At 55.9% G+C, this 24,530-nt stretch overlaps 2 protein-coding genes across 4 annotated transcripts in view; both read left to right on the forward strand.

Moving 5' to 3' along the window:
• PLEKHM1 (pleckstrin homology and RUN domain containing M1) overlaps positions 1-9,267 on the forward strand; it is a 51,053-nt gene extending 41,786 nt beyond the window's left edge. The window contains exons 10-14 of one of the 3 annotated variants that reach the window (XM_082679283.1): positions 874-1,067; positions 5,569-5,632; positions 6,162-6,319; positions 6,659-6,769; positions 7,078-9,267. In XM_082679283.1, the coding sequence (XP_082535409.1) occupies positions 874-1,067; positions 5,569-5,632; positions 6,162-6,319; positions 6,659-6,769; positions 7,078-7,189 (639 nt within the window). In that variant the 3' untranslated portion in view covers positions 7,190-9,267. Of the gene's footprint in view, positions 1-873; positions 1,068-2,355; positions 2,491-5,568; positions 5,633-6,161; positions 6,320-6,658; positions 6,770-7,077 lie in introns of those variants that run through there. The other 2 variants (XM_082679284.1, XM_082679285.1) reach the window with 2 other exon arrangements.
• Positions 9,268-10,974: 1,707 nt separating this feature from the next.
• Positions 10,975-24,530, forward strand: part of ARHGAP27 (Rho GTPase activating protein 27) — a gene marked incomplete at its 5' end in the record, with an annotated part of 30,439 nt that continues 16,883 nt past the window's right edge. The window contains 3 exons of the mRNA XM_082679364.1: positions 10,975-11,149; positions 12,090-12,222; positions 13,513-14,187. Of these exons, the coding sequence (XP_082535490.1) occupies positions 13,531-14,187 (657 nt within the window). The remainder of the gene's footprint in view (positions 11,150-12,089; positions 12,223-13,512; positions 14,188-24,530) is intronic.

A 24,530-nucleotide genomic window follows, 5' to 3' on the forward strand; every position in this document is an offset into this window, starting at 1 on the left:
ACTGCAGGGGAGAGGGGCTCCTCTTCAGCACGTGAGGCAGCCAAGTATGCAGAGACAACACCTCGGTTTAGACGCGGGCTCTGCTTTCTTCCGGTGGCTTGGGTAAGCCACTCTAGCTTCTCTGAGTCTCAGTTTCCTCATGTGTAAAATGGGGATGATGACACCTTCCCTTCTGGGTTGTTGTGAGGATGTGGTCGAGGTCCTTAGCCCAGCGTCTGGCAGATAGTAGGTGCTCAGTAGTTGGCTTTGGCATCAGGGTCAGGGCTGAGGGTAGAACCTTCAAAGTCCTATCACGTGGGAGAGGCCCAGATTGATCACTCAAATCCACATGGAGCCTTGGGGGGCCCTGGTTGGTGCTGCTGGCAGGGGTGGAGGGAGCTCAGGAAACCTCTAGTTAAGCTGTGTCTGATCCGTAGCTTACTGTGGTTGGAGCCTGACTCACACCCGTCACCTGGTTCCTGAGTCGGCCCGGGGTAGTGCCTGTTTCCTTTCGGCAGGAAGGTGGGGGCAGGGACGACAGGAAATAGTGGGAAGGATCTGTGAGGCCCAGGAGGAGAGGCGTGTTGACCGGAGCAGCCCCTCCTCCGTCCCAGCACCGTCAGGAGGGGCAGCAGCTGGTGTCAAGGGGGAAGAGTGGGTTTGGAAGTCAGATAAACTGGGTTCACATCATGACTTGTGCGAGCTGTGGACCTTGGCCAAGTCACTTCCTCTCTCTGAACCTCAGTTTCCTCATCCGTAAAATGAAGATGGTACCACTTCCCTCGGCAGGTGGTGGGAGGCGTGAGCGAGTGAGTAGGTAACACAGTGCCTGGCCCTCAGGTGCTCACCAGATGGCCCTCCTATCTCACCCTCGCTGCCTGGTGGTGTCCCCAGGTCTGCAGGCAGGCCCTGAAGTTCCTGACGCGGATCCGGGCCCAGCCCCTCATCAACCTGCAGCTGGTGAACGCGTCTCTGTACGAGCACGTGGAGCGGATGCACCTCATCGGTAGGAGCCGGGAGCAGCTGAAGCTCCTGGGGGATTACCTGGGCCTGTGCCGAAGCGGAGCCCTGAAGGAGTTGAGCAAGAGGTGAGCACCCTGGGCGTGCATGGATGCGCACACGCACGCACACACACGCGCACACACACAAATACGCGCACACACACATGCACATACACACGCACACACACAAATGCACATATGCACGCACACAAATACGCACACACATGCACGCACACACACACGCACACACACAAATGCACATACACATGCACGCACACACACACACAAATACACACGCACGCACGCACACACACACACACAAATACACATACACACGGGGTCAGTGCAAAAGCAGCTTCTCGGAAGAAATGCCAGGGCTGGGTGGAGAACGCTTTCCCTTTGCATTTAGGAGTGGCTTTTATTTGTGCTTGTATTTGTTCATTCATTCGTTTGACAAATTTACTGAGAACGTGCTCAGGGTCCATCACTGGGCTTGGGGCATGGGCCCCAGTGCTGAGCAAGGTGGACCTGGGTCCTGCATGGCAGGTGAGTAAGGCAGCACCTTACTGCTGAGTGAGGGCTGGAGGAGGGAGTCGGACGCCCTGGAAGTCCTACTGGAGGGGCGGGGGATCTAACCCAGACTGGAGGAGGGCGGAGTGGGGAAGGCTCCCTGGAGGAACTGACATCCAAGGTGAGACCTGCCAAACGAGTGGGAAAGCGAGGAGACGCAGGAAAGACTGTTCCAGATAGAAGGAGTGGTGTGCTCAGGCTGTGAATGAAGGCCCCATGCGTGGAAGGCAGAACTTTCGGGGGGTGAGGAGGGAAGTAGGGATGTGGTGAGAGGAGGCTGGAGAGGTGAGAAGGGCTGTGTCGCCCTGGCTCCTCTGGTTGCCGCCAGCCGTTCACCCCATGCGGCTTGGCTTTGCTGCTGTGGCAGCATCCGTCCCCAAATCCTCGCAAGAGGACAGGGTTGTGCGGGACCCTTAAGATGCCCTTCAAGAAGCTTCTTGGTACCCAGGGCCTGAAGGGGACATTCAGTGCTCAGTCGGGGCTGAGGGGTGACACCTTCTGTGGGGCCCTAGGAGGGCAGAGCTTAGGCGATGAGCTGCTGCCGGCTGCCCAGTTGGGCTTCGCCGCTGGGTTTCTGAGGTCTTGGAGCGGCTCACAAGTCCCTCCACTTTCCCCCTGCAGCCACCCCTCCCGACAGCGCTGGCCCAGAGACCGCCTGTCTGACGGGCTCCCTGCTCAGTCCTGGTGCCCGTCGGGGCGGCGCAGGGAGAGACTGCTGCGGGGAGCCCCTCTCCTAGGCAGAGAGCAGAGGCTGGCCCCTCCCAGGCTCCCAGAGCAGCCGGCTGAGCCCTGGTCTCCTCCACAGGGCCCAGAAGGACAGAAAGCCCTTTGGGGGCCACCGTGAGGGACCTGAAAGGCTGCTTCTGGGAAGGCTCTTTCTGTCTCCATAATCAGCTGAGTGCCTGGGTCCCTACTCACTCCCATCCTTCCTGAGATTCCAGGACCCAGGGCTCCAGAGTCTGCCCTCCTGCCCCTCTGTCCAGGTCAAGTGGGACCCTGTCACCCTCCCCGGTCCAGGGTTCTCTGCAGACTGAGAAGACCAGGTGCCCGTAGGGTGGGTCCTGGGTGCCAGCCTCATTCACCCATCCCTGCCGTGCTGAGATTGTTTGGTCAGCAGCCTTACTGGCCTGTCCGGGCTGCCCTGCCTGGGCACTGGGGACAGTCCTGCCTCTTTCTCTGTGGCCCTGCTGTTCCCATCCTTGGGCGGCAGCGCTGCACACGGTGCCCAGGGCCAGGCCTGTGGAAGTCCCATTTCAGAAGCAGCGTGGGGCGGGGGAAAGAGTCCAGGCGCAGCCTCCGCCTGGCCCCAGATCCACTGTGTGACTCAGGGAAGTTGCTTCACTTCTCTGAGCTCCAGCTTTCTTGTCTGTAAAATGGGCCAGTGATCCCTGTGTTGACGTGGCTTCCCAGAGTTGTGGTGAGGGCCACATGAGGGGATCAGTGTCTGGGGTGGGACAGGGACAGGTGGACAAATGGCCCTGGGTCAGGGCGGCGTGTGCCATGAAGAAGAAAGGAAGGGCCAGGGGAGCTCCCGGAGGAGGTGGCATCAGTTGAGGGTTTGTGAAGTTCATTTCTTTTGTTCTTTTAAAAAGAAAAAGTGCTTTTCTTTTTCTTCTTTACAAAGATAGTATTCAAATAGTATGAAAGAGAGTCAAGCAGAAAGTTGGGATCCCCCTTCTCTAGTCTGGCCACCATCAGTTCTGTTAGATGCTCCAGACCCCTCTTGGTCCTCACACAGGAGAACAGAGTTGCCACCACACAAACGGCATCACGTGTGTAGTGAACTGGGGTTCAGCAAAAGAAGCAGAGAAGAAAGCAGAAGGGAGGGCCCGCTTTCCTGGCTAAGGGAACCCACGGCATGGAGGCGGGACAGGAGCACGGCTCGCCAGGGCCTTCGGGGGACTCAGGGCAGTCAGGTGGTGGGTCAGGGGCCAGACCTCGAAGGTCCCCTGTGCCACAGCAAAGGCGTCTGGATTTTATGCTGCTGGCCTTGGGGAGCTGTTGAAGGGTTTTGAGCAAGGGATGGTCACGTTCAGTCAGGAGTTTAGGAAAGACCAGTTTAGCAGCAGTGGAGCGTGGGTGCTGGTGTAGGAATTGGCCCAGGAGGTGAGGAGGCCTGGACTGAGTCAGCCAGAGTGAAGGGTGAGAGGACGGGAAGGGCTGAGGAGAAACAGGCAGGTTTTGGATGTGGGATCCCCTTTCTCTCAGGGGGCTGCCCTGGCAAAGGGTCTCCTCCCTGACCTCATCTCCCCCAACAGTTGTACGGCCTCACTTGAGGGTATGACAGACCCAGGATAGGTGGCTCGTAGGGAAGGCCCTGGGCCTGGCTGGCCGCCTGGGCTTCCACGACTGTGGGCAGGGGACTCTCCATCCAAATCAGCCCCACCCTTCCTGCCGGCGCAGCAGCAGCCTGTGCACCCCGCACCGCCTGCATTTTCCTGGTGATAAACGGCAGCGTCCTGTTCCCAGAAAGCTGGAAGTTTACTGGGGAGACCAGCACGTTGAGCTGAGTGGCCGCATCCTCACCCCACGCAGCACAGCCTGGCCTGCCTGCCTGCCTGGTGGAACTTGCCATCTCGGCCCCGGGTGGGGTCCCCCCTGGACCACAGCTGAGGCCACGGGGTGGGCAAAGGCAAGCACCCACTCCAGATGCCGCAGGGCCTGGCACCTTCCCGCCTCCAGGTGTCCAGAGCATCCTGGGGCAGCTTCCCACGCTTCCTCAGACTGGGAGAATTCTCCCCCCAACCCCAGTACCAACACAGACACACAGCAAGGCTAGACAAGTTTTTGTACCAGGGGAATTTCTGCAGGTGTTTCCTCTCCATCTCTCAGGATGTGACCCTTGGGATCTGTGCCATTGGTGAGGTGGAAACTAGAGCTGGGTTGGCAGCTGAGCTCTCGTCCTCTGCCTCCCCCACCCCCCGCCCTCCCCCATCTCTGAAATGGGATCTGCTGCACTCAGGACGTGTCTCAGCTCCTCTCCCATAGCACTGAAACCAGATGCTTAAATGTCTGTCCCTCCACTAGACCAGGGGCTACAGGAAGGCAGAGGCCACGTCCTGTGCATTTCTGTCCCCAGCCCTGTCCCTGGTATGTAATAGTGGCAATAATGACAACAGTTAACACCTACAGGCATTCACTGGGTGGAAAGGATGCAGGTTCTGGAGCCAGACTCCTGCGTTTGTTCAGACTCCAGCTCCGCCACTTACTAGCTGTGTGACCACAGGCAAGTTATTTAACCTCTCTGGGCCTCCATTTCCTCTTGCAAAATGGGGGTTATAATAGTGTCAACCTCACAGGAGTCTTGTGAAAATTAAGTGAGTTAATATATATAAAGCTTAGTCCCGTTCCCGGTACCAAGCGTTCGCTTTCCTCATCATCCTCATCATTATTAGTTTTTAAATAGATGTTTATTTTTTTATATCTTCAAATTAAAATTTTTGCAGCTTTATTGAGTATACTTGACAAAATTGTAAGACATTTAAAGTGTATGTTGTGATGATTTGACATATGATTACATTGTGAAAGGATTCCTCCCATCTGGTCAATTAGCATATCCATCATCCTCACATATTTTATATATTTTTATATATATATATACATGGTGTTTGTGTGTGTGTGTGTGTGTGTGTGTCTGAGAGAGAGAGACAGAGACAGAGAACATTTGGGTTCTACTCTTAGCAAATTTCAATTATGCAGTGCAGTGTTATCAACTGCGGTTAACAATTATTCCTTGTTTACTATGTACGAGGCACTGTACCGGATGCTTTAAATAAATTATTTCATCCTCAGAACAGTGCTCTTTCTCAGGTGAGGAAACCTAAGGTTCAGAGAGGTTAAGTAACTTACCCAAGGTCCCAACAGCTTTTCACCTGGAAGCCCAGGTCCCAAGCCCAGGCGGCTGACTGCTCCGCCCAGGCGGGAGCTGTTTATGCCTGGTCAGCAGCGCTGAGGGAATGAAACCAAACCCAGGTTGGCCCGGGTTCCTTCTAAGGAATCTCTTGTGTTTTCTTTGAAGACTCAACCACAGGAATTATCTCTTGGAGTCTCCTCACAAGTACAGTGTCGCGGACCTCCAGCAGGTGAGAATGCCACCCCCCAGATCTCTCTAGAGGGACCTTATTCCTGGAGAAATCAGAAAGGGAGATGATGGGGTGCGGGGAGAGTGCCTGCAGTTTACTGAGGCAAGACAGCCGTCTTCAGCTCTTTGGTAGCTCGGAACGGGCGTCCCGCCATCCACGCTTCCTGGGCAGTGACTGAGCCCCCAGCGCCCCTGGGACCAGCAGGCACTGCAGCAAAGCCCAGGCTCACAGGGCTCAGCCCCTTCCCTGCGTCTGGACTCCTCCCCGGCAGGGAGGGCAGGGGGAGGGGTGAGGGTTTGGGACGTTCCTTTCCTCAAGGGAGGGTACAGTGGATTCCTCCGTGCACAAGGGCTGCACGTGCTCGGCCTGATTCCGGGAGGTTTTCTTGCCCAAGTGGAAGGAAACTCCTCTTGGGGTAGGAGTTCTTCAGGCAGGGTGCCAGGAGCAGCAGCAGACCACGTCTTGCAGGCAGCCTCAGGCTCAGCACAGCTGCTTAAAAGGCCTGGTGGCCCACGCTTGCCCTCCACAGATCGCGGACGGGCTGTATGAAGGATTCCTCAAGTCCCTGATCGAGTTTGCCTCCCAGCACGTCTACCACTGCGACCTGTGCACCCAGCGCGGCTTCATCTGCCAGATCTGCCACCACCATGACATCATCTTCCCCTTTGAGTTTGACACCACAGTCAGGTATGCGGACCCTCAGCCAGCCACCCCGCCCCACCCCCATTCCCACCCGGCCCCACGGCGTCCCCGGGCGGCAGGCCCGGTACCCAGGGAGGGGGACAAGACAAGCCCTCACAGGACTCCCTGCCTCCACCGAGCCATCCATGTTTCTGGAGAAGAGGTGGCTGCTGCCTCTTTGAGTTGCGGTGGGAGGACCTCAGTTTCGTCCTCTATGAGCAGGTGGAGGAGGAACTGGATGAGTTTCTGGCCTGGAGTGTTGGCACAGGCCGGGCATAAAGCGGGCACCTGGTGGGTGGTACCTGCCACCGCCTCTGCCCCCGTAACAATTGTTCTTGTCCCCAGTTATTGCTCATTATCAGAAGCCTCTAAATGGAAAAATTCATCCACCAAACCTCCATTCCAGTCCATGTGGGAGTGGAAAACGGAACTGGTGGGAGCATTCATTCATTTTCAGTAGGTGTCCCCGGACCCGCATTTGACCTCTGAACAGACCTGGGGCTGAGTTTTTTAAACTGCAGAGTGTTTGAAACATAGGCAAGAAATCGTTTTGTGAGTCTCAGCAGTATTTATAAAAGGGAAATAGAATAGAGAGTATCAGTGTGCATTGCGGGGCTTAGTAAGCACTGTGGCAAGAACCTTTTGTCCCGGAGCGGAGGGGCAGCGCCATGTGCCGTGGGTGGCAGGCCCCCGTCAGGAACACTGACCAGCCTCGAGCCCCGGGAGGCCCGTCGGTCCCAGCAGTGCTTGCTGCTCTCTCCCAGGTGTGGCGAATGCAAGACCGTCTTCCACCAGAGCTGTCAGGCCGTGATGAAGAAGGGCTGCCCCCGCTGTGCCCGCCGGCTCAAGTACCAGCAACAGAGCACTCTCGCCTAACCCCATTTCCTGTCCCCACCCGGGACCCAGGGCTCAGCCATCCCAGCTGGGTTGGCCATCAGCCTGGGTCACACTTTCAAGGTGTCACAGATGTCTCCCTTGTCAGGAAGACTCTCAGATGTGACCAGAGCATGAGCCTATGAGAGGGAGCCTTGGGAGCTCTTGATGACACCTCCTGCCCCCCACCCGTCTGGAGGCCAGGACACCAGCAAATGCCCCTGTCTGAGGATGCGGGAGGAGAGGGGGCTTTGCACTAATTGGCCTGGATCGCCTCACTGACGCACCGTCTCCATTAGGGCTGTTCACACACTGTGGAAATAAGACTTGGGAAGCATTTTCAATTCCACATTCCTGATTAAAAGGCCTAGTTTTTTTAAGGTGGGTTTTTTCCCTTCATATTTCAACAGAAAATATTTTTTTATTCTTGACCCTCCACAAGTCACCCAAGAAATCCAGCCACTCTCACCCTGAGCAAATGTGCAGGAACCGCTCAGGCCAGGCCTGTAGGCGGGTGGCGGCTGGGTGGACAGGCCCCCTAGGACAGAGCCTGCCAGCTGGTGGGCGCCTTTCCTTCCCCCTTACCGAGCGCTCGCTGCCGACAGCTCCTGTACAACGTGCCAAACCCCCGGGGGGCCAGGCAGGCTCAGTCCTGAGGACCATGTGTTTCCTCTCTGCTCCCCGCCCCCTCCTCACCTGAAAAGCCCTTCACTTCCTCCGTGTCGGAGCCCCTGGCTCTCCAATAGCCTGGGATCTTGGTCCCGCAGGAGGAGGGGAATGACTCGGAACCAGCACTGTCAGCACTTTGAGCCTTCCTTGGTCCAGGGAAGGGTCGTCATCTAGCCCATCCCTCAGCCCCCTACCCTCCTCACTCCTACCACGGACAAGCAGCCAGACGGGCGGGGGACTGCTGCAGACGCAGGAATGCATCCCCGCCTGACTGACTCCCACCAGGACAGAGGTAGGCTGGGTCCCCACTGTGGAACCCTCAGAACCCTCGTCCTTCCACGAAGAGTGTCAGCCCTGCTGCTGAGATGCGTAGGGACACGCAGGAGAAGCCACCCCCGTGGAAGGATGCTCAGCCTCAGTTTACAAAGCCATGAGAGTTCACAGAGCTTTGCTGGACTGGCCCAGGAGGGGCGCTGCCGAGAGACTGGAAAATTTCGCTGGAGCACGACTGCCTTTTGAAGGGGTCTTGGGGTGGAGCCTGGAATTGTTTTCAAAGTGATATTTAGACCCTTGGGGTTGGGGGGTGAAATCTGGGCATGATTTCTCTGTTGCCTACCCCCACCTCTCCTGGATCCTCAGCCCTGGGGTCTTCTGGCCATCCTATCTGCACTCAGCTTGGATTGGGGGCCTCAGGTGGAGATCCGCCTTCACTGTCAAGATACGAACCTACTCCCACCTCTCCCTTGGGCTGATCTGACTGCTGAGTCACCTGCCTGGCCCTGTGGAGCTGGATAAATTGTGCAATAGAATCGAGGAGGTGGCAGGGGGATGGGGGAGGGGGCTGTCACACAGCTGCTCTGTCCCCATCACGGAAGATGGTGCACACCTGTGCCCAGCGCACCAAAGAAGGTGGATCCTTACCCCCATCCCCACCCCCCATAGCCAGCATTAATGCTCCACCACAGACACAGCCTGATCAGAGCCGTAATTGGTCCAGATCGCTGAGTGGGCCTGGGGTGGGCAGCGCCGCCTGAGCCCAGCCCTGTTTCCTCGGGCCTGTGAGTATATCCTGTATTCCAGAAGGTCCCTAGGAGGCAGCAGGAGGCCCTGGAGGCTCTCACTTTGGTCTGGCGGGGCCTGGCACGCCCCGCTCCCCGCCCTCCCCGAGATCAGTAGCATTAGAGCTGACCCTCCCCCATACCAAAAAGCTGCTGATGCTTTCAGATGAGTTGACTTTTAACACCCTCACCTCCAATGGGAAGCTGATGTGAACCTCGGTCGTGCCCACACTATTTTTAAAATTTCATTTTATGCAATAAACTGTTTCTAGTGAGGGGCCCTGGCCCTGAGAAGTGCTTTGCAATGTACCGAAGGAACTGCTGCGTGGGATTTTTTGAATGATTTTGCAGTAAAGACCTGATCTTTCTAACCTGTGGTCTGGTTTCTGAATCTTTTTTCTTTAATATGTAATTCGGTTATTTTATTTATTTGTTTGTTTATTTAGGCCGTGCCACCTGGCATGCAGGATCTTAGTTCCCCAGACCAGGGATCGAACCCAGGTCCCCTGCAGTGGAAGCGCAGAGTATTAACCACTGGACCGCCAGGGAAGTCCCTGGTTTCTGAATCTTAATGCTGCCACTGACTGGGGGAGACCACAGGCCCTCAGTTACCATCTGATAGCCGCCTCTGCTCTCTTGTCAGTCAAACCGTAGGCAATGGAGGGCAGGAGGAGGGTGGTTATTGGTAAACATTTGCAAGCAGGGGGCTTGTGTGCCAGGAGTGGGCATGGAGAAGAGGGGAAGTAATTCTTCAGTCTACCCCCGACCCTTGCCTCTCCCCGGAGTCAGCCCCCCTCCCCCACCGTGGGTAGGATTTCAGGGCCTTTGGGGAGCTTTACTTACATACACTCATATAACTAATGAAGCTGATGCCTGAAATCCCACCGTGATGGCTTCTTTCCTGTTCCTTAAATGTCAAAGCACAGACTCCTGACACTGGAACATGTGAAACCATTTTCCACAGGGTTATCCAAGGCAAGAGAAGGGGCTCAGGAAGGAAAGGTTTGTGAGCAGGGCCCGATTCAGGGCTCATGGTTTTAGGGCTCAATGTGGCCTTTACTTGGCTGCCAACTTTCCTCTGAAGTTCCAGAAGAAGTCCCAGGGGTGGGGGTGGGGGGCGCCTGCAGTGGGAAGCCCGCCACTGCCCACTGTAAAGACAGAAGAAGGAAACAGAGTAATTCCCAGGGAAATCAGGTTGCAGGAAAATGGGACTGAAAGATTCAGGTCTGCAGTTTCCTGTCCTTGAAGATGCCTCTCGGCCTTCGAGGGACCACTCACTCTCCGCCCACTGCACGAGCCCCAGCTTCCGTCAAGGACAGGCAGTGGTGGGCTCCGAGGAAACCTGAGGGACCTGGTGCGCGGGCTAGAGGCGGCGGGCCCAGAGGAGGGCCAGGAGCACATGACCTGTGTGCTGCCTTTGGACTCAATCCTCCATCCTTAGCAAGGTGTTTCTGAGAACACTTGTGTCTCCCTTCCCCCTCCTGCCTAAAGGAGGATGGGGGGAGTGGGGATTGGAGACCTCAATTCAACCCCAAAGAGGAGGACAGCTCACCTCATAATAAAATTAGTGGTAATAACTAATCTAATGTGTGTTCTTAGAACGTGATCATAACAATACATCTGCTTAGTGCATCTCATTTAATCTTCACAACAATCCTATGAAGTAGGTGTTATAATCCCCAGTTTATAGGAAAGAAAACTGAGATGCAGAGATAAGGTGAGCATCTTGCGTTCAAGCCCCAGGAGCCTGCTCTGAGCTTATCCTACGGACAGATTGGAGGAGGCCCTCCTCCCCCACAAGGATCAAGGCAGGGCAGTGGGGGAAAGGGGTGGGGTAGAGCAGTGGAGGGAAATCTGGCCAGCAGTTGGTGAGAAGGCCTCCTCCCCTCTCATCCCACCATCCTGGTTCTGCTGTCTCCACCTCCGGGAGACCGCCAGGTGTGGCCCAGGATCCCGGGAGGTGCAGGGGAAGGGGTGGCGCCTCTGCTCCTCGGGCGCTGGCCCGTCCCAGAGGGGACAGGAAGCCAGGACACCGGGGATTGTCTCTCGGAGCCGCAACCCCAGTCCGGGAGGAAGTTCTGCCGGGTGCTCTCCGCCGGTGCCTCCCTCGCTATATTGTTGAACAGGAAACAGGGCAGCGTGGGAGCAGGGCGGTGGAGGAGGGAGCGCCGGACGCCGAGCCCCCGCGCGGCTGCCAGGACAAGTGGAGGCGAGGCCAGCGGTCGGACACCCCGAGGTGCCAGGGTAGGGCCGGACTGGGCGGGGGTGCTGATCTGGGGCGGGGAAGGGGACCGCAGGTGGCGGGTCCTCACCCGGGAGCATCGCGAGCCAGCCCCTTCGCACTGCGCTGGAGCCTGAGCTGCGCGGGCTCGGAAGGAGGGCCGCGCGTGGACGGATCTTCCCCTCCCCCGGGAGGAGGTGGGAGGCGAAGGGCTGCCCTCCGTCCCGGGGCAGGAGGGGCGCAGGCCCAGGCCCCCAGCTTCGACCCAGGCGTTGGCGCCGCTGTGGCTCTTGTCTGTCTCCCGGGCAGTGGACGCAGTGCACCTCCTGGTGATGGGTCCGTCCTCGCGCTCCAGGGATCCTCCCAGCTCCCCCATCCCTTCCGTTCTCTTAGCTCCCCCAGGGTCGGGGAAGGAGCCGAGGGTTGGGTCCCCTCCCCACCCAGCCAGTGACCCTGCGTTCCGGGGAGCGTCCCTGCGGTGGGAACCCCGCTCCAAGTTTTGCCAGGCCCGGCCGAGTTGCGTTCGGAAAGAGCCTGGGGAGGACGTAGATGGGACGGGAGCGGGTAGTGCCTGCAATCCGCACAGTTCAGGATGCAAATGGCCTTGCTCGGATTGGGAACGCCCCGGCAAGACTGCAAGCCCGGGTCGAACAGCCCCTAAGCAGCGCGCCCGCGGGACGCAGAGGCTCGCGGACAACGAATGTCGCGCGTAGGGGTGGAGCGGGGCAGGGTCGGGACCCTACCCTCCCTTGGATCCGCTCGCGACCCTCCAGCGCCCCTTCGGTCGCAGCCCTCCCTGCCCCTGCCCCTCCCTCTGGCCTTCTCCTGCCCCGGGCCCCGCCCCCAAAGTCCCCACCGGCCCAGGCAGATTTCTTTAGGCTCCTCCTCGCCCCTCCCAGACACAGCCGCTTTGGGAACTGAAGGCAGCCCTCTCCTTCTTTGCTCTCCTCGCCAGCTCCTCCTTCCCGAGGTCTCTCCAGCCTAGCTCTTTGAAGCCCCGCCCAAGGAGATGGCAGGGGCCTAACCTGCATGCATCCGCCGGCTCCGCCCAGCCAGCCCATGGGCTCCTTGAGGTCAGCCCTGCCGACGTGAGTGAGCGCGGGGGTCCAGGGGAAGGTGGTGAGAAGTGGTGTCCCCCCCCTAGGGTTTGGTGGCTTAGCTCCCGTCAGCTCAAGGACCCCGCCTCCAGGGCCCAGTGTGCTTAATGACTCAGTTTACACCCCTTCCCCATCGGGGAAAGCTTGAGAAGGAGAAGGAGCGCTACACCAGACCAGACCTTGTGCCTTGGATCCCTCAGCCTCAGCAAGAGGCCGAGCTCCCAGCTGCTGGTCCCAGGTCACCTTTGTGGGTCAGTAGGTGTGGTCGATGTAAAGGCTTGGAGGGACCAGCCACACAGGCAGGCTTACAACTGGGCTCTGACTCCCTCCCCCAACATACCAAGGGCCAGACTGAGCTGGCGTGGAGGGGGTCGTGTTGTGGTGATCACTCCAGGAGAGCTTTGGAGGTCCCTGGTTACACCTCACGGGTAGTCACTGTCCCAAAGTGCATTCCCTAGGGGCCATTCTCATGGGGCAAAGTAGAGATCACAGGGCAGGGGGGCAGGCCGCAAGGCCGAGCCTCTCTCGGGAGGTGGAGATGGGAGCCAGAGAGCAGGGGGCGGTGCCGGTCGGTCTGGGCTGGCCGGACTCCGGGTTCACGTCTGTGGCAAAGCCGCCGGGGAAGGAAAGAGCAACCGAGAGAACCGGTTCCCCCGGCCTTGGCAGTTGCGGCCCCTTACGCCAAGGCCCTTGGACTAAGCGGGGCAGGGACACTCCCAGACTAGAGCAAAGCGGGGGCCGCTCCTGGAGCCCGCGCCCCAACCCTGTTCCCGCGGGCCTTGGGCGCACACGCCTGGGGAGTGGGGTGCCAAGGACGCGATTCCCTGAGGGCTGGAAGCGTCGGGGAGGGGTGGGACGGGGGTAATGGAATGAGCTATTCTTCCCACTTCACAGACGCGGAAACTGAGGCCTAGTCAACTTTTAGGCAAACGTGGTGTCGACTTTATCGCGGGCAATCACCCCCATCTCTTTGAGCCAAAGCTTCCCTGGCTGTAAAGCTGAACCAGTATTACCCACAATCTCCCCACCAAGGGATAGAATTTTACTATCAACCAAGAGAATGAAAGGGCTGTCTTAATTCCATCACTGAGTGTAAGAATGAGAACCTTAGAGGTTATTTTATCCAAGTCCCCCGTTTTAGAGATAGGAAAACTGAGGCCTGAACGTACACAAACTATTGTAGCTTCGGTACTCGAACCCAAGTTTTCCGTCTCCCTAGTGCGGTGCGCTTCCCGGCTCGGCGGCCCTGACCTCCGCGCCCCTCCTCCTCGTTGCCCACAGGGACACGCCGCGGCCACGATGGCGGCGGACGTCGAGGGGGACGTGTACGTGCTGGTGGAGCATCCCTTCGAGTACACGGGCAAGGACGGGCGCCGCGTTGCCATCCAGCCCAACGAGCGCTACCGCCTGCTGCGCCGCAGCACGGAGCACTGGTGGCACGTGCGCAGCGAGCCCGGCGGCCGCCCCTTCTACCTGCCGGCGCAGTACGTGCGCGAGCTGCCTGCCCTCGGCCACCCTGCCCCCGCCCCGCAGCCGCCCGCGCGCCTTCCGGGTCCCGCAGACCCCGAACCGCTCTCCTATGACTACCGCTTCGTGAGAGCGTCGGCGCCCGCCGGTCCCGACGGCGCGCCCGCCGAGCCCCGGGGCCGCGCGGGCTCCATGTGCGGCCTAGCTCGGCGCGGCGCAGCAAGCCAGCGCCGAAGCCTGGCGCCCTGCCTGCCCGCCTGCCTGTACACGAGGCCCATGGCACCTGTGCGGCCCGCGCAGTCTTTGGACGACCTGGCCCGCACCGCCGCGCCCCCTGCCGGTCTCCTCGGGAGCGGGGGCAGCCTCAAGGCCTGCAGCGTGGCGGGCTCTTGGTTGTGCCCGCGGCCTCTGGCGGGCAGCAACTCCGAAAACGTCTACGAGGCCATCCAGGACGTGCGCGACCAGCCGCTGGAGCAGCACCCGGAGCAGGTACGCCATGGGGAGCCGGGAGCGGGCAGACGGGCGGGAGTTACGCGCGCCGCGAGTGGCGGCCCTAGGAGACCCGCTCAGTCTTGCATCGGGCTCCACGGAGCAGCAGTGTCCGCCGGCTTTGGACCGCTCACGCCGAGCCTAACTTTACTCAACTACGAAACGAGAGGGGTACAGGCTTACTAACGATCTCTTAGCTGCAATTCCCAAATGTCAAAGCTCCCTGGAGCCCAAAGGGTTTTTGTAACTCAGCTGATGGCAAACTTTGACTTGAACCATGTGCGGCCGTGGACGGTCTTAATTTATCCCATTTAGTGTGAATATTCAAGTTTTGCTGCAGAAGTGCAAATAAACCCGATTACAGGCTGCTGCCCAAGCCTTGCAGGGAGAGTTATGTCACCTGTGGCAGGTGTGTGCGCCGGTTATCCTTCTAAAATCCGAACCATTCCAAAACGTATCCAGAATGAAATAGGGGACTGTGGACCTGCCGCCGCCGGCTCTACCTGCCTCGCCTTTCTCACATGAGCTTGGGCGTCGGAGGAGATAATGGATGTGAAAGTCAGGGGTCTGCTTCCTTCCTTTTTTGACTGATTCCAACATTTTAGTTCCTTTTTTTTTTTTTTTTTTTTGTAATTTTGATGGTTTTGTTTCAGAAAGAAGTCCAGTTATCGCGAGGATGTTCTTTTTGCCTCAGAATTCGGTTATGTAAATTTGGGAAATTTAAAATTTTTATTTAAATATCATTTAAAATAAGAGCACCTTTTAAAAACTCTTACATCCTCAGAATACTTCGGCGGCCTGGACTTCTTCAAGTTTAGGGACTTTTCAGGGAGAGGTGGGGGCGTGGAGGGCACAGGCCCCCTCTGACATGTGCCACATCTGACAGCTGTGTAATTATGGGCAATCCACTTCCTCTCTCAGGGTCTCAGTTCGTGTTTAGATCAAGGGGGTAGGGGATGGATGACCCCTGAAGCTTGTGAGTCTCTGATTTCCTTCTTTGGACCCAGTATGATTACAATAAATATTGATGCCTGCCACGTTCAGGGACTGAGTCTGGGAAGAAAGAGGCACCGTCCCCATCTGTGAGTTCCTGGGTCTTCCCTCCGCCCGGTCTCGTTATGGTGCAGTGTTCAGGATTTGAGGCAGAGACTCGAATTTGCCTCTGCTGGGTCACCTGCCAGCTCCTGACAAGCCGCTTCATTCCCCTGGCCACGATGCCCTCTTGTGTACATGCAGAACAATACCAAAGGATTCGAGGCGTTGAGAGCCTTAAACGAGGTGAAGCGTGGAAGTGCTTGGCACGTAGTAGGCGGTCAGCCAAGACCGGCTGAGGTCCCACTGGGTGTCTTTTCCTCCGGGTGCACGCCACCTTTGCTAAGGTTTCTGCAAGGACCAACCCGCCCCCTGGTGGCCAGAGCGGAGAACAGCATGCGGTGGGTGGGGAAGGAGATCGGGACCCAGACCCGGAGCTGGGAGAGTTGCGAGGGCGGAGCAGGGATGGGGCGAGTCCTTCAGCCAGGCTCCTCTGGAATACATGGCTGGATGCCAGCACCCCTTCCCCGGCGCCCCTCCGTTTACTGAGCAGGCTCTCGGCGGCACACTCCGGGGCCTTTCCACATTCTCTGTCCTTGTGATGGTGGGAATGTCTGTCTGGCCCTTGGAGGTGCACTCCTCGATCCTTGAGGTGGGGGACTGGCCTTTCTCTCTGAACCCCAGCACCTGGCATAGGGCCTGGCCCAGAGCCTTGCCGAATGTGTTGAAGAGGGACGAGGAGAGCCAGCCCCCTTACCATGAACCGGGGCTCTGCAGGTCTGCCCAAGGGGCTCCACCCATGAGCCCAGGACCAAGATGGGAGAAAGAGGGAGAGGAGACACCACCACCCCACCCCACTCCCCGCATCCTGGTACCTCCTGAGAAGAGAAATCACCCCAGGAGCCAGGGTCACTGCCCTTTCTTTCTCTAGCTGCGGCAGCTGCAGTGGTGTATTAGGAGTATGTGGACACAGGTGATGATGGGGGTAGCGCTTGTACAGGGAGGAACTGGGGTGTCTCCCAGACACCTGGGTTTTGGCAGAGAGGCTCTGCCCAGTCCCACTTCTGGCCCTAATTCACTGTGTGACCTCAACAAGTCACTTAGCATCTCTGGTCCTGTTTCCTCCCCTGTGTAATGGGTATAATACCACACTCCCTGTGACTGTGCTTTATTCGAGTGTCAGCTGTGGGCTTCCCTTGACACCCCATCCCTGACAAACTCCAGGGGTGGGCAGATGGTTCCCTCCTGGGAAGGAAATCCCACCCTGCTCTCAGTTGTTCAAGATAGCATTTAGAGAAGTAGTTTCCTGAAAGGTGAGCCTGCCTGTTTTCTCCTTGGAGGATGCAGGAGAAGCAGGTCCTACCTTTCCCCTCCATTCACTACATGTGAATTGACTGAACACCTGCCAAGCACCAGGTGGGCCTTTGGATCTAAAGGTGACTGAGGCACAGATCCAGCTCTGAGGGGTTCACTGTCTGGGATGGGAGATTGGGAGGAGGGGACTTCAGTACCTGACACAGGCCACCTGTAATGGAGCTACACTCGGGGTTCATGGGCAGAGGTGGAGGTGCGGGAAGATGCGGCACCTCTGGGGCCTTACAGCTGGGGCTCAGGAATGGGGGCTTGGGGTCGGGAGTGGATGGTGTCTTGCCGAACCGGGGCTCATGGGCTCTCGCCAGGAATTTGGACTTTATCCTGCAGCTGTTGGAAGGCTTTCAGCAGAGAAGGGAGGGGGATTGAGGAAAAACCCCTGTGGCTGGGCCTTGGAGAGTGACGAGGACCTTCATGGTCTCCCAGGCACGCAGTGATAATGGGAGATTTGGGAGGTAGACTTGGCGGGACCTGGTGGCTGATGGGTTGGGGGGGGGGTGGTGGGAAATCAGGAGGAGCTCCAGTCTCCCAGTCTGCACTCTGGGGCAGAGAGTGGTGCTGTTCACAGCTGGGATAACTGGGGAGGAAGGGGTGGAGGAAAGACGCGGTGCCCACTTTGGCCCTGCCTGGTCCAGTAGGCAGTCGGATAGCTGGGGCTGCCATCCAGGAGGAGACCTTCAGCCTGTGATGGAGGAGCCATGGGTGTGGAGAGAATGTGGACTTGGGGAATGGAGCACCTGAACAGCCTTGGGGCTATTGCCTTTGGGTGACTGACGGAGGGAGGAGAGAGGATCATAAGGGGAAAGAACAGTCAGGGAACAAAGAGAAAAAGCAGGAGAGTGCTGACCCAGAAGCCGAGGGGAAGTGTCCAGAGAAAAGGGAAGTTAGATGAAGGCCATCGAACATTTATCGGTAGTGGCCACCAGAAGGTCAGCGGCCACCTTATCAGAAGCTGGTCAAGGGGTCAAGGGGTTGCTGAAGGCAGAGAGCAAAGGGCCAGAGAAATGAGGGTGAGGACACAGGTAGCATGTAGGCGACTCTCAGAAGCTTAGCAGGGAGGGGGACCCGTGTGGTCAGATGCGGGTGCAGATCTAGGGTGGAGACTCCCCCAAATCTCAGTGAAGGGGCAGGAAGAGGGGGAGGCTGAGGATGGTGAGGAGGTCGTTGAAGGGATGAGATCCCAGGAGAAAGGAGTGAGGGAGGGACCCAGAGCAGAGGGGAAGGGACCTACTTCCTCTGAGGAGGAGCAAGGATGTGTGCATGGAGGTGACATGGGGTCATTGGCGGGGTAGGAACAGTGTCCACTTGATGGGCCATTGGACAGGGGGAGATGGTGGTGAGGAGGGCAGGACAATTGGCAGAGGCAGGGACTGTCCCCGCCACAGGAGAGGAGCCTGTACCACGTGGGGCATTTCATAGCCTCGTCATTAACCATTCACTTGGCTGGGGAAGCACACAGTGAGCGTCTAGCGTGTGCTGGCCACCGGGACACAAAGCATGGTAAGACATGACGGTCCCTGTCCCAAAGGGGCTAACGGTCCTGTGGGCTCTCAAACACTCATCCTCCCAGCAGCCCGGGAGGCAGGCATGGGTACCCCCACATGTTTGTCCCGAGTGCAAACAGAGGTTCAAAGAGCTTTAGTGACTGGCCAGAGGCCACACGGCCAGGGGGTGGCTGCTTCCAGACCAGCTGCAGGCCTCCAGACCCCAAACCCCACCCTTACCAGGCCCAGTCTCAGCCAGGCGGCTTTCGGGCTTGGCCACTGTTCTCGGCAAGGACAGTACAAGCCCAAGGCAAACAAGGGTTCACTTTTGGGTATTTTTTGGCGGCACCGCGCGGCTCGCGGGATCTTAGTTCCCTGACCAGGGATTGAACCCGGGCCCCCGGCAGTGGAAGCGCCGAGTCCTAACCCCTGGACCGCCAGGGGATTCCCAAGTGTTCACTTTTCTGTGTGCTCCGTATGTGCCCAGCCGTGGGCATGGGGGCACGGAGGAGGCAGGGATTCCAAACGCTCCCCTTGAGAATGAGATGCCCCAGGAGGGGGCAGAAGCACACCCTTCTGAGGCGGGCGGGGGGGCCGTCCTGACTCTGGGATTTCAGGGTGTGGTCACCATCGCTGCCCCAAGCTGACTCAGAGGTGGGAAGGCCCAGGCCGGCCACCTGGACTGGAGCCCGCCCCTGCTGCCGGGGCATTGGCCCCAGGGAGGAAGGCGTTACAGCCCTGGCCTCTGCAGCTGCTTATGCAAACAGCCCAGGAGGCACCGCACCTGAGCGGGTTCTGGACTGGAAGGAACCCCAGGGCCCTCGTTGCTCCCTCCTCCTCTGCCAGGAACCGTGAGTGACCTTTCGCCTCCCAAGGAGCTGGGACCCTGGGGGGAGGAGGGGCGTGCCACAGCGGTTTTCCCACTCTCTCCCCGACTCCCCTCCCGGCCTTTCCCTGTACCCTAGAACCCACCCGGTGACCCCTGCTGCCAGGTGCCCCACTCTCCTCTCTGGATCCCAGCCCTGGCACGCACTCCCTGGGACAGACTCCAGGGGCAGCCCCAGGCAGCTGTGATGGAGATAAGGGAACTGGCCTTGGGCTGACCCACCTGGATCCCCCTTTGGGACCAGCCAGGGGGCCTTCTAAAACGGGGGGCTGGTAAGAACAGGGGAGCCGAGGCCAAGCGAAGGACCTAATGAGTCCCCTTGTCCATACGCCCTCCTTCCAACACCTCAGCCCACCCCGACCCAGCAAGGGCAGCTGCCCTGGGGTGGCCCAGCTGCTTTCTTGACACCTGGCCTGAACTTACCCTCCCCATGACTCACCTGCAGCCCCAGGCTGGCCCGGGAGCCCCACTGCCCAACCTATGACCTGGTTTGTGAAAGAGCAGGTTCTTGGGGAGCTCCCTTCCATCCTCACCCCACATTCCTGCCCACTGAGAGCCCCCCCTGCCCACTGCCCCCAAGGCAGAAAGGAGCAACCTCCCACCCTGCAGACTGTTGTCACTCGGTGATTCCCCCGCTCCCCCAGCCTGGGCCTCATTTCACCCGGTTCCCTTCAGCCCCCAGGCCTCCTGAGACAACCCCGCGGCAAGCCCACCTGCCTCCCCACTTCCTTCCTGGGCTCCGGCAGCTGGCCTCACTCTGTATCTATTTTCTCTGCCCTTCCTGGAGCTGTCGGTCCAACAGTGGGAGGGGTCGGGCAGTTGGTACTGAATGCCAGCCCCGATGGCCAGTCAGTGCCAGGTCCTGGGCATGGGAGAGCCCATGGTCATGGCCGGAGGTAGCTGATGATCAGAACGTGGTCAAGGTTCCACGGCAGAGTGTTGGGGAGCTTTGGAGCTGGATCTAAGTGGATCAGCAAGGGGACAGTTGATGTTGGTTGGTGTTGAGGGAAATGGGGCTCCCAGCGCTGGGTCCCGCGAAGGGGTGCTTGCTAAAATTCGGACACTGTTTCCAAATTGAGGAAGGATTGTGGTGTTGAGGGGATTTCCAGAGCTACTGCCTAGGCAAGATGAAGCCTGCAGGACCCTTTGTCCAGCCCAGGCTCTGGGCTCCATGGTGCCGCCCTGCATCCTCTCCTTGCCCTGCCTGCAGGTCCATCGTGAGCATGAAGGTGAGTAGGCCAGGACTCCATGTCTAGGCTTCATGTCTGTCCTGGAGGCCGGGCCCACTTGGGCCGGAGAGAGGAAGCCCAGAAGAGGCCTGCCTCCAGACCCTGCCAGCCGTCTTCACTCCTCATTATACACTGGAGTGCTCCTCGCCTTGTCTGAACTTGTAAATGCCTGTTTCCCTATAAAAATAATTTAACCCCATTGCAAATATTTGGATAAAGGGGTGGGAGGGGGAACTTCAATCTAATGATTTAGGATTTGGGTTTCTCTCCATCCATTCTGCTTTCCTAGGCTTACATGTTGGGGAGTTTTACAGGCATCCCAGTGTGCTGACGATTATGCTGTACTTTTTCACTTCCACGTTCCTTGATTCAGTAAATGGCAGGTGATGTTACCAGGCTCTGGGAGACAATGAAAAATCAGAGGTGGTCCCTGCCCTCAGGTAGCTTACTGTCCAGGGGGAGAGATTGACAAGTAAATGACAGTTACAGTATTTTGTGGCGAATGTCACTGCACGGTGCTGTGGGGGGCACGTCCGAGAAGCCCCCCTCCCGGGATCTCTCAGGCGAAAGGGAAATCTACAATCCTCCTGTCCAGGGAGGGGATGTCAGAGGTGAATCCTAACGGTTTCTACAGTTCAGCCTCCTGCAGAACCTTCTGGACCTGGTGCTTTTGCAGTGACAGATTTCTTTTTCTTCTTCTCATCAGTGGTAATTAGTCTTTTCAATTTTCCCACTGGTTCTCTAGTTAATTTTGTCCTTTTCATATTTTACCGGGAAAGTATTCCTTTTTAAGTTTTCAAAGTTCTCCATAGACCTACAAAAACTGTATATATTTTCTGTTTAAGGGATGTAAGGGTCCATATGTATCAAATCAAGTTTATTGATTATATTATTCAGATACATTTCCTTTGTACGCTTCTTTTTTTGTCTTTTGTTCTGATTCTGATAGAGGTTTATTAAATCTCCCACTCAAATTCTCTCTGTAAATTTATTCTTGTACTTTTTTAAAAAACTTATTTATTTTTGGCTGTGTTGGGTCTTCGTTGCTGCGCGCGGGCTTTCTCTAGTTGCGGTGAGCGGGGGCTACTCTTCGCTGCGGTGCGCAGGTTTCTCATTGCGGTGGCTTCTCTTGTTGCGGAGCACGGGCTCTAGGCTCGCGGGCTCAGTAGTTGTGGCTCGCGGGCTCTAGAGCGCAGGCTCAGTAGTTGTGGCGCACGGGCTGAGTTGCTCCGCGGCATGTGGGATCTTCCCGGACCAGGGCTCGAACCCGTGTCCCCTGCATTGGCAGGCGGATTCCTAACCACTTCACCACCAGGGAAGCCCTTTTCTTGTACTTTTAATAGTTTTTGCTTTTTCTGTTTAACTATAATGCTATTGGGAGCATACAGGTTTTGACCGTCCCGTCTTCACAAATCGTGCCTTTCTATCATTCTGCCATGTCCCTTTTTATCCTGCTTAGTGCTTAAACCTGAAATTCCACCTTTCTGTTATTAATATGGCCATGCTTCCTTTTTATTTCATTTTATTTTTTGCACTTGCTGGTCTCTCAGTATCCTTTTATTTTCAACCATTATCATTTTTTTAAGTGTATTTCTTGTACATATCATATCACTGTTTTTTTAAAACCCAAGCTGTCTCTTAATGGGATAATTCAATCTGTTCACATTTCATTTAACAATTGATACACTGTCCTTGATTTTATTACTAATGGTTTATTTTATTTTGTTACTTATTTATTTATTTGGCTGCGCCAGGTCTTAGTTGCGGCACGCGGGGATCTTCGTTGCCGCGTGGTGTCTTTAGTTGTTGCGGCATGCAGGATCTAGTTCCCTGACCGGAGATCAAACCCGGACCCCCTGCATTGGGAGCGTGGAGTCTTAACCACTGGACCATCAGGGAAGTCCCACTAATGGTTGATTTTACATTGATTGGTTTACCTTGTGGTTTTCTTTTCCCCTTCAGTCAGGTTGCTCTCGATTCCCTTTTTCTCTCCCTGTTAATCTGTTGTCCTGCTGCACTTTGCTCGCCATTAGTGGCTTCTGCTTTTCCCTGGGGTTCCTAATCCAGTGTGTTGTAGAGGATGTGTGTGATGAGGACTCTTTCTCAGCAGCCCATCTGGAGCTCTCAGAGCACTGTCAGTCTGCAGACTTGGGTCTTTTTCCAGCTTAGGGAATCTCTTTGTTACATGATTATTGTTTCTTTTACTTTTTCTTTCCTTTGCATGTTAGCGCTCCTGGCTGGATCCCACCAGTTTCTTATCTTTTCCCTCTTTACTTCCATCTCTATGTGCTTTTGCTCTGAGGTTTGAGGTATTTTTCTGCTTGGTCTCCCAGGCCACACATTTGAATCTCAAGAGTGATTCTCTTCTCCTTCAATTAGTAGTACAACAATATATTTTAAGTTCTAAAATAGTCCTTTTTTTCCTTCTTTTGTGCCTTACTTGAATCTCCTTAAGAGTTTTTATTTTTTGTTCATGTTGTAATTATATTTTCCAGCCCTCTATCTTTCGAATAGCCTCAAGGTGTTTTTTGTTTTTGTTTTCGTAAACCAGGTAGTATACTTACATGTGTTAAAAAAAAATCAAAGCAATATTAAAAAGTATATAGCAGGGCTTCCCTGGTGGTGCAGTGGTTGAGAGTCCGCCTGCCGATGCAGGGGACACAGGTTTGTGCCCCGGTCTGGGAAGATCCCACATGCCGCGGAGCAGTTGGGCCCGTGAGTCATGGCCGCTGAGCCTGCGCGTCCGGAGCCTGTGCTCTGCAACAGGAGAGGCCACAGCAGTGAGAGGCCCGCGTACGGCAAAAAAAAAAAAAAAGTATATAGCAATAATTCTCACACCATTGCTTCCATGCCCTGTTCTCCATTGGCTCAAAAGTCACCACTCTTATTAATTCTTTTTCTATTCTTCCAGAGTTTCTTTATACAAACACAAACTGGTATCAATATATATTTGACTGTTTTCTGTCTCTCTTACACAAAGATAGTATGCAGGACACAGGGTCCTATATCTTGTTATTTTTTGCCTTTTTGATTTAACAGTGTATCTTGGAGATTGTACACAGAAAGTATCCTTCCTTATAGCTACATGGTTTCCCATTGTAGGGAGGTATCATAATTCATTTAACCAGTCCACTGTTGATGGACACTTGGATTGTGTCCCATCTTTTGCTATTACAAACAACACTATAATAAATCATCTTTTACACCTGTACCGGTAAATCGAGGATAAATCCCAGAAGTACAGTTGCTGGGTTGAACAGTAGGGTAAACAGTAGGTATTCGTTAGATGTTGCCAAATTGCTGTGGGTGGGGCTTATACCAATTTGCTCTCCCACCAATGCAAATGAGCACGACTATTTCTCCACGGCCTTACCGACTGAGTGTCATCAAAATTTTGGTTTCTGCCAATCTGACAGGAAAATGTATTATCTTAAGGTAGCTTGAATTTGCATTTCTCTTTCCAGTGAGCATCTTTTTACATATTTGAGGACTGTTTGCTTCTCTTTCTCTGTGAATGGCCTGTTCCTATCCTTTGCTCATTTATCTGTTGAATTATTGGTCTTTTTCTTTATTGATTTCCAGGAGGTCTTTCTGTAGGGAAAATCACCCTTTGTCTTATTACATGAGCTGTAATCCCTTGTCAAAGTTTGTCTTTTGACTTTGCTAATGGTAATTTTTGGCCACACAAGTTTTCTTAAAATACATTTATGTAGTCAAATGTATAACTCACTTATTTTATGGCATTTATATTTAGAGTCTTTGTTACTAAGGCTTCCCCCCCCCACCTTTGGCTGCACTACGCGGCATGTGGGATCTTAGTTCCCCAACAGGGATCGAACCCGCGCCCCCTGCATTGGAAGTGCGGAGTCTTAACCACTGGACCTCCAGGGAAATCCCACAAAGGCTTTTTTTTAAAAGAGAATTTTGCTTGTATTTTCCTCTCTGAGTATTGTTGTTATGGCTTCACTTTTTTTTTTTTTTTTTTTTGCGGTACACGGGCCTCTCACTGCTGGGGCCTCTCCCGTTGCGGAGCACAGGCTCCAAACGCGCAGGCTCAGCGGCCATGGCTCACGGGCCCAGCCGCTCCGCGGCATGTGGGATCCTCCCGAACCCGGGCACGAACCCGCGTCCCCTGCATCGGCAGGCAGACTCTCAACCACTGTGCCACCAGGGAAGCCCTATGGCTTCACTTTTAACATCTGAATCTTTGATCCTTCGGGGGTATGTCTGAGTGGACAGAGTGAGATGTCGACTCACCTTTAATTACCTTTTCTTTCCAGATGGTCCTCCAGTTGTCCCATCCCCCTTTACTGACAAGTTCTTCTTCCTGCCATGATTTGT

Source organism: Grampus griseus (assembly GCF_964374135.1).
Source record: "Grampus griseus genome assembly, chromosome: 20".
Classification (NCBI taxonomy): Eukaryota; Metazoa; Chordata; class Mammalia; order Artiodactyla; family Delphinidae; genus Grampus; species Grampus griseus.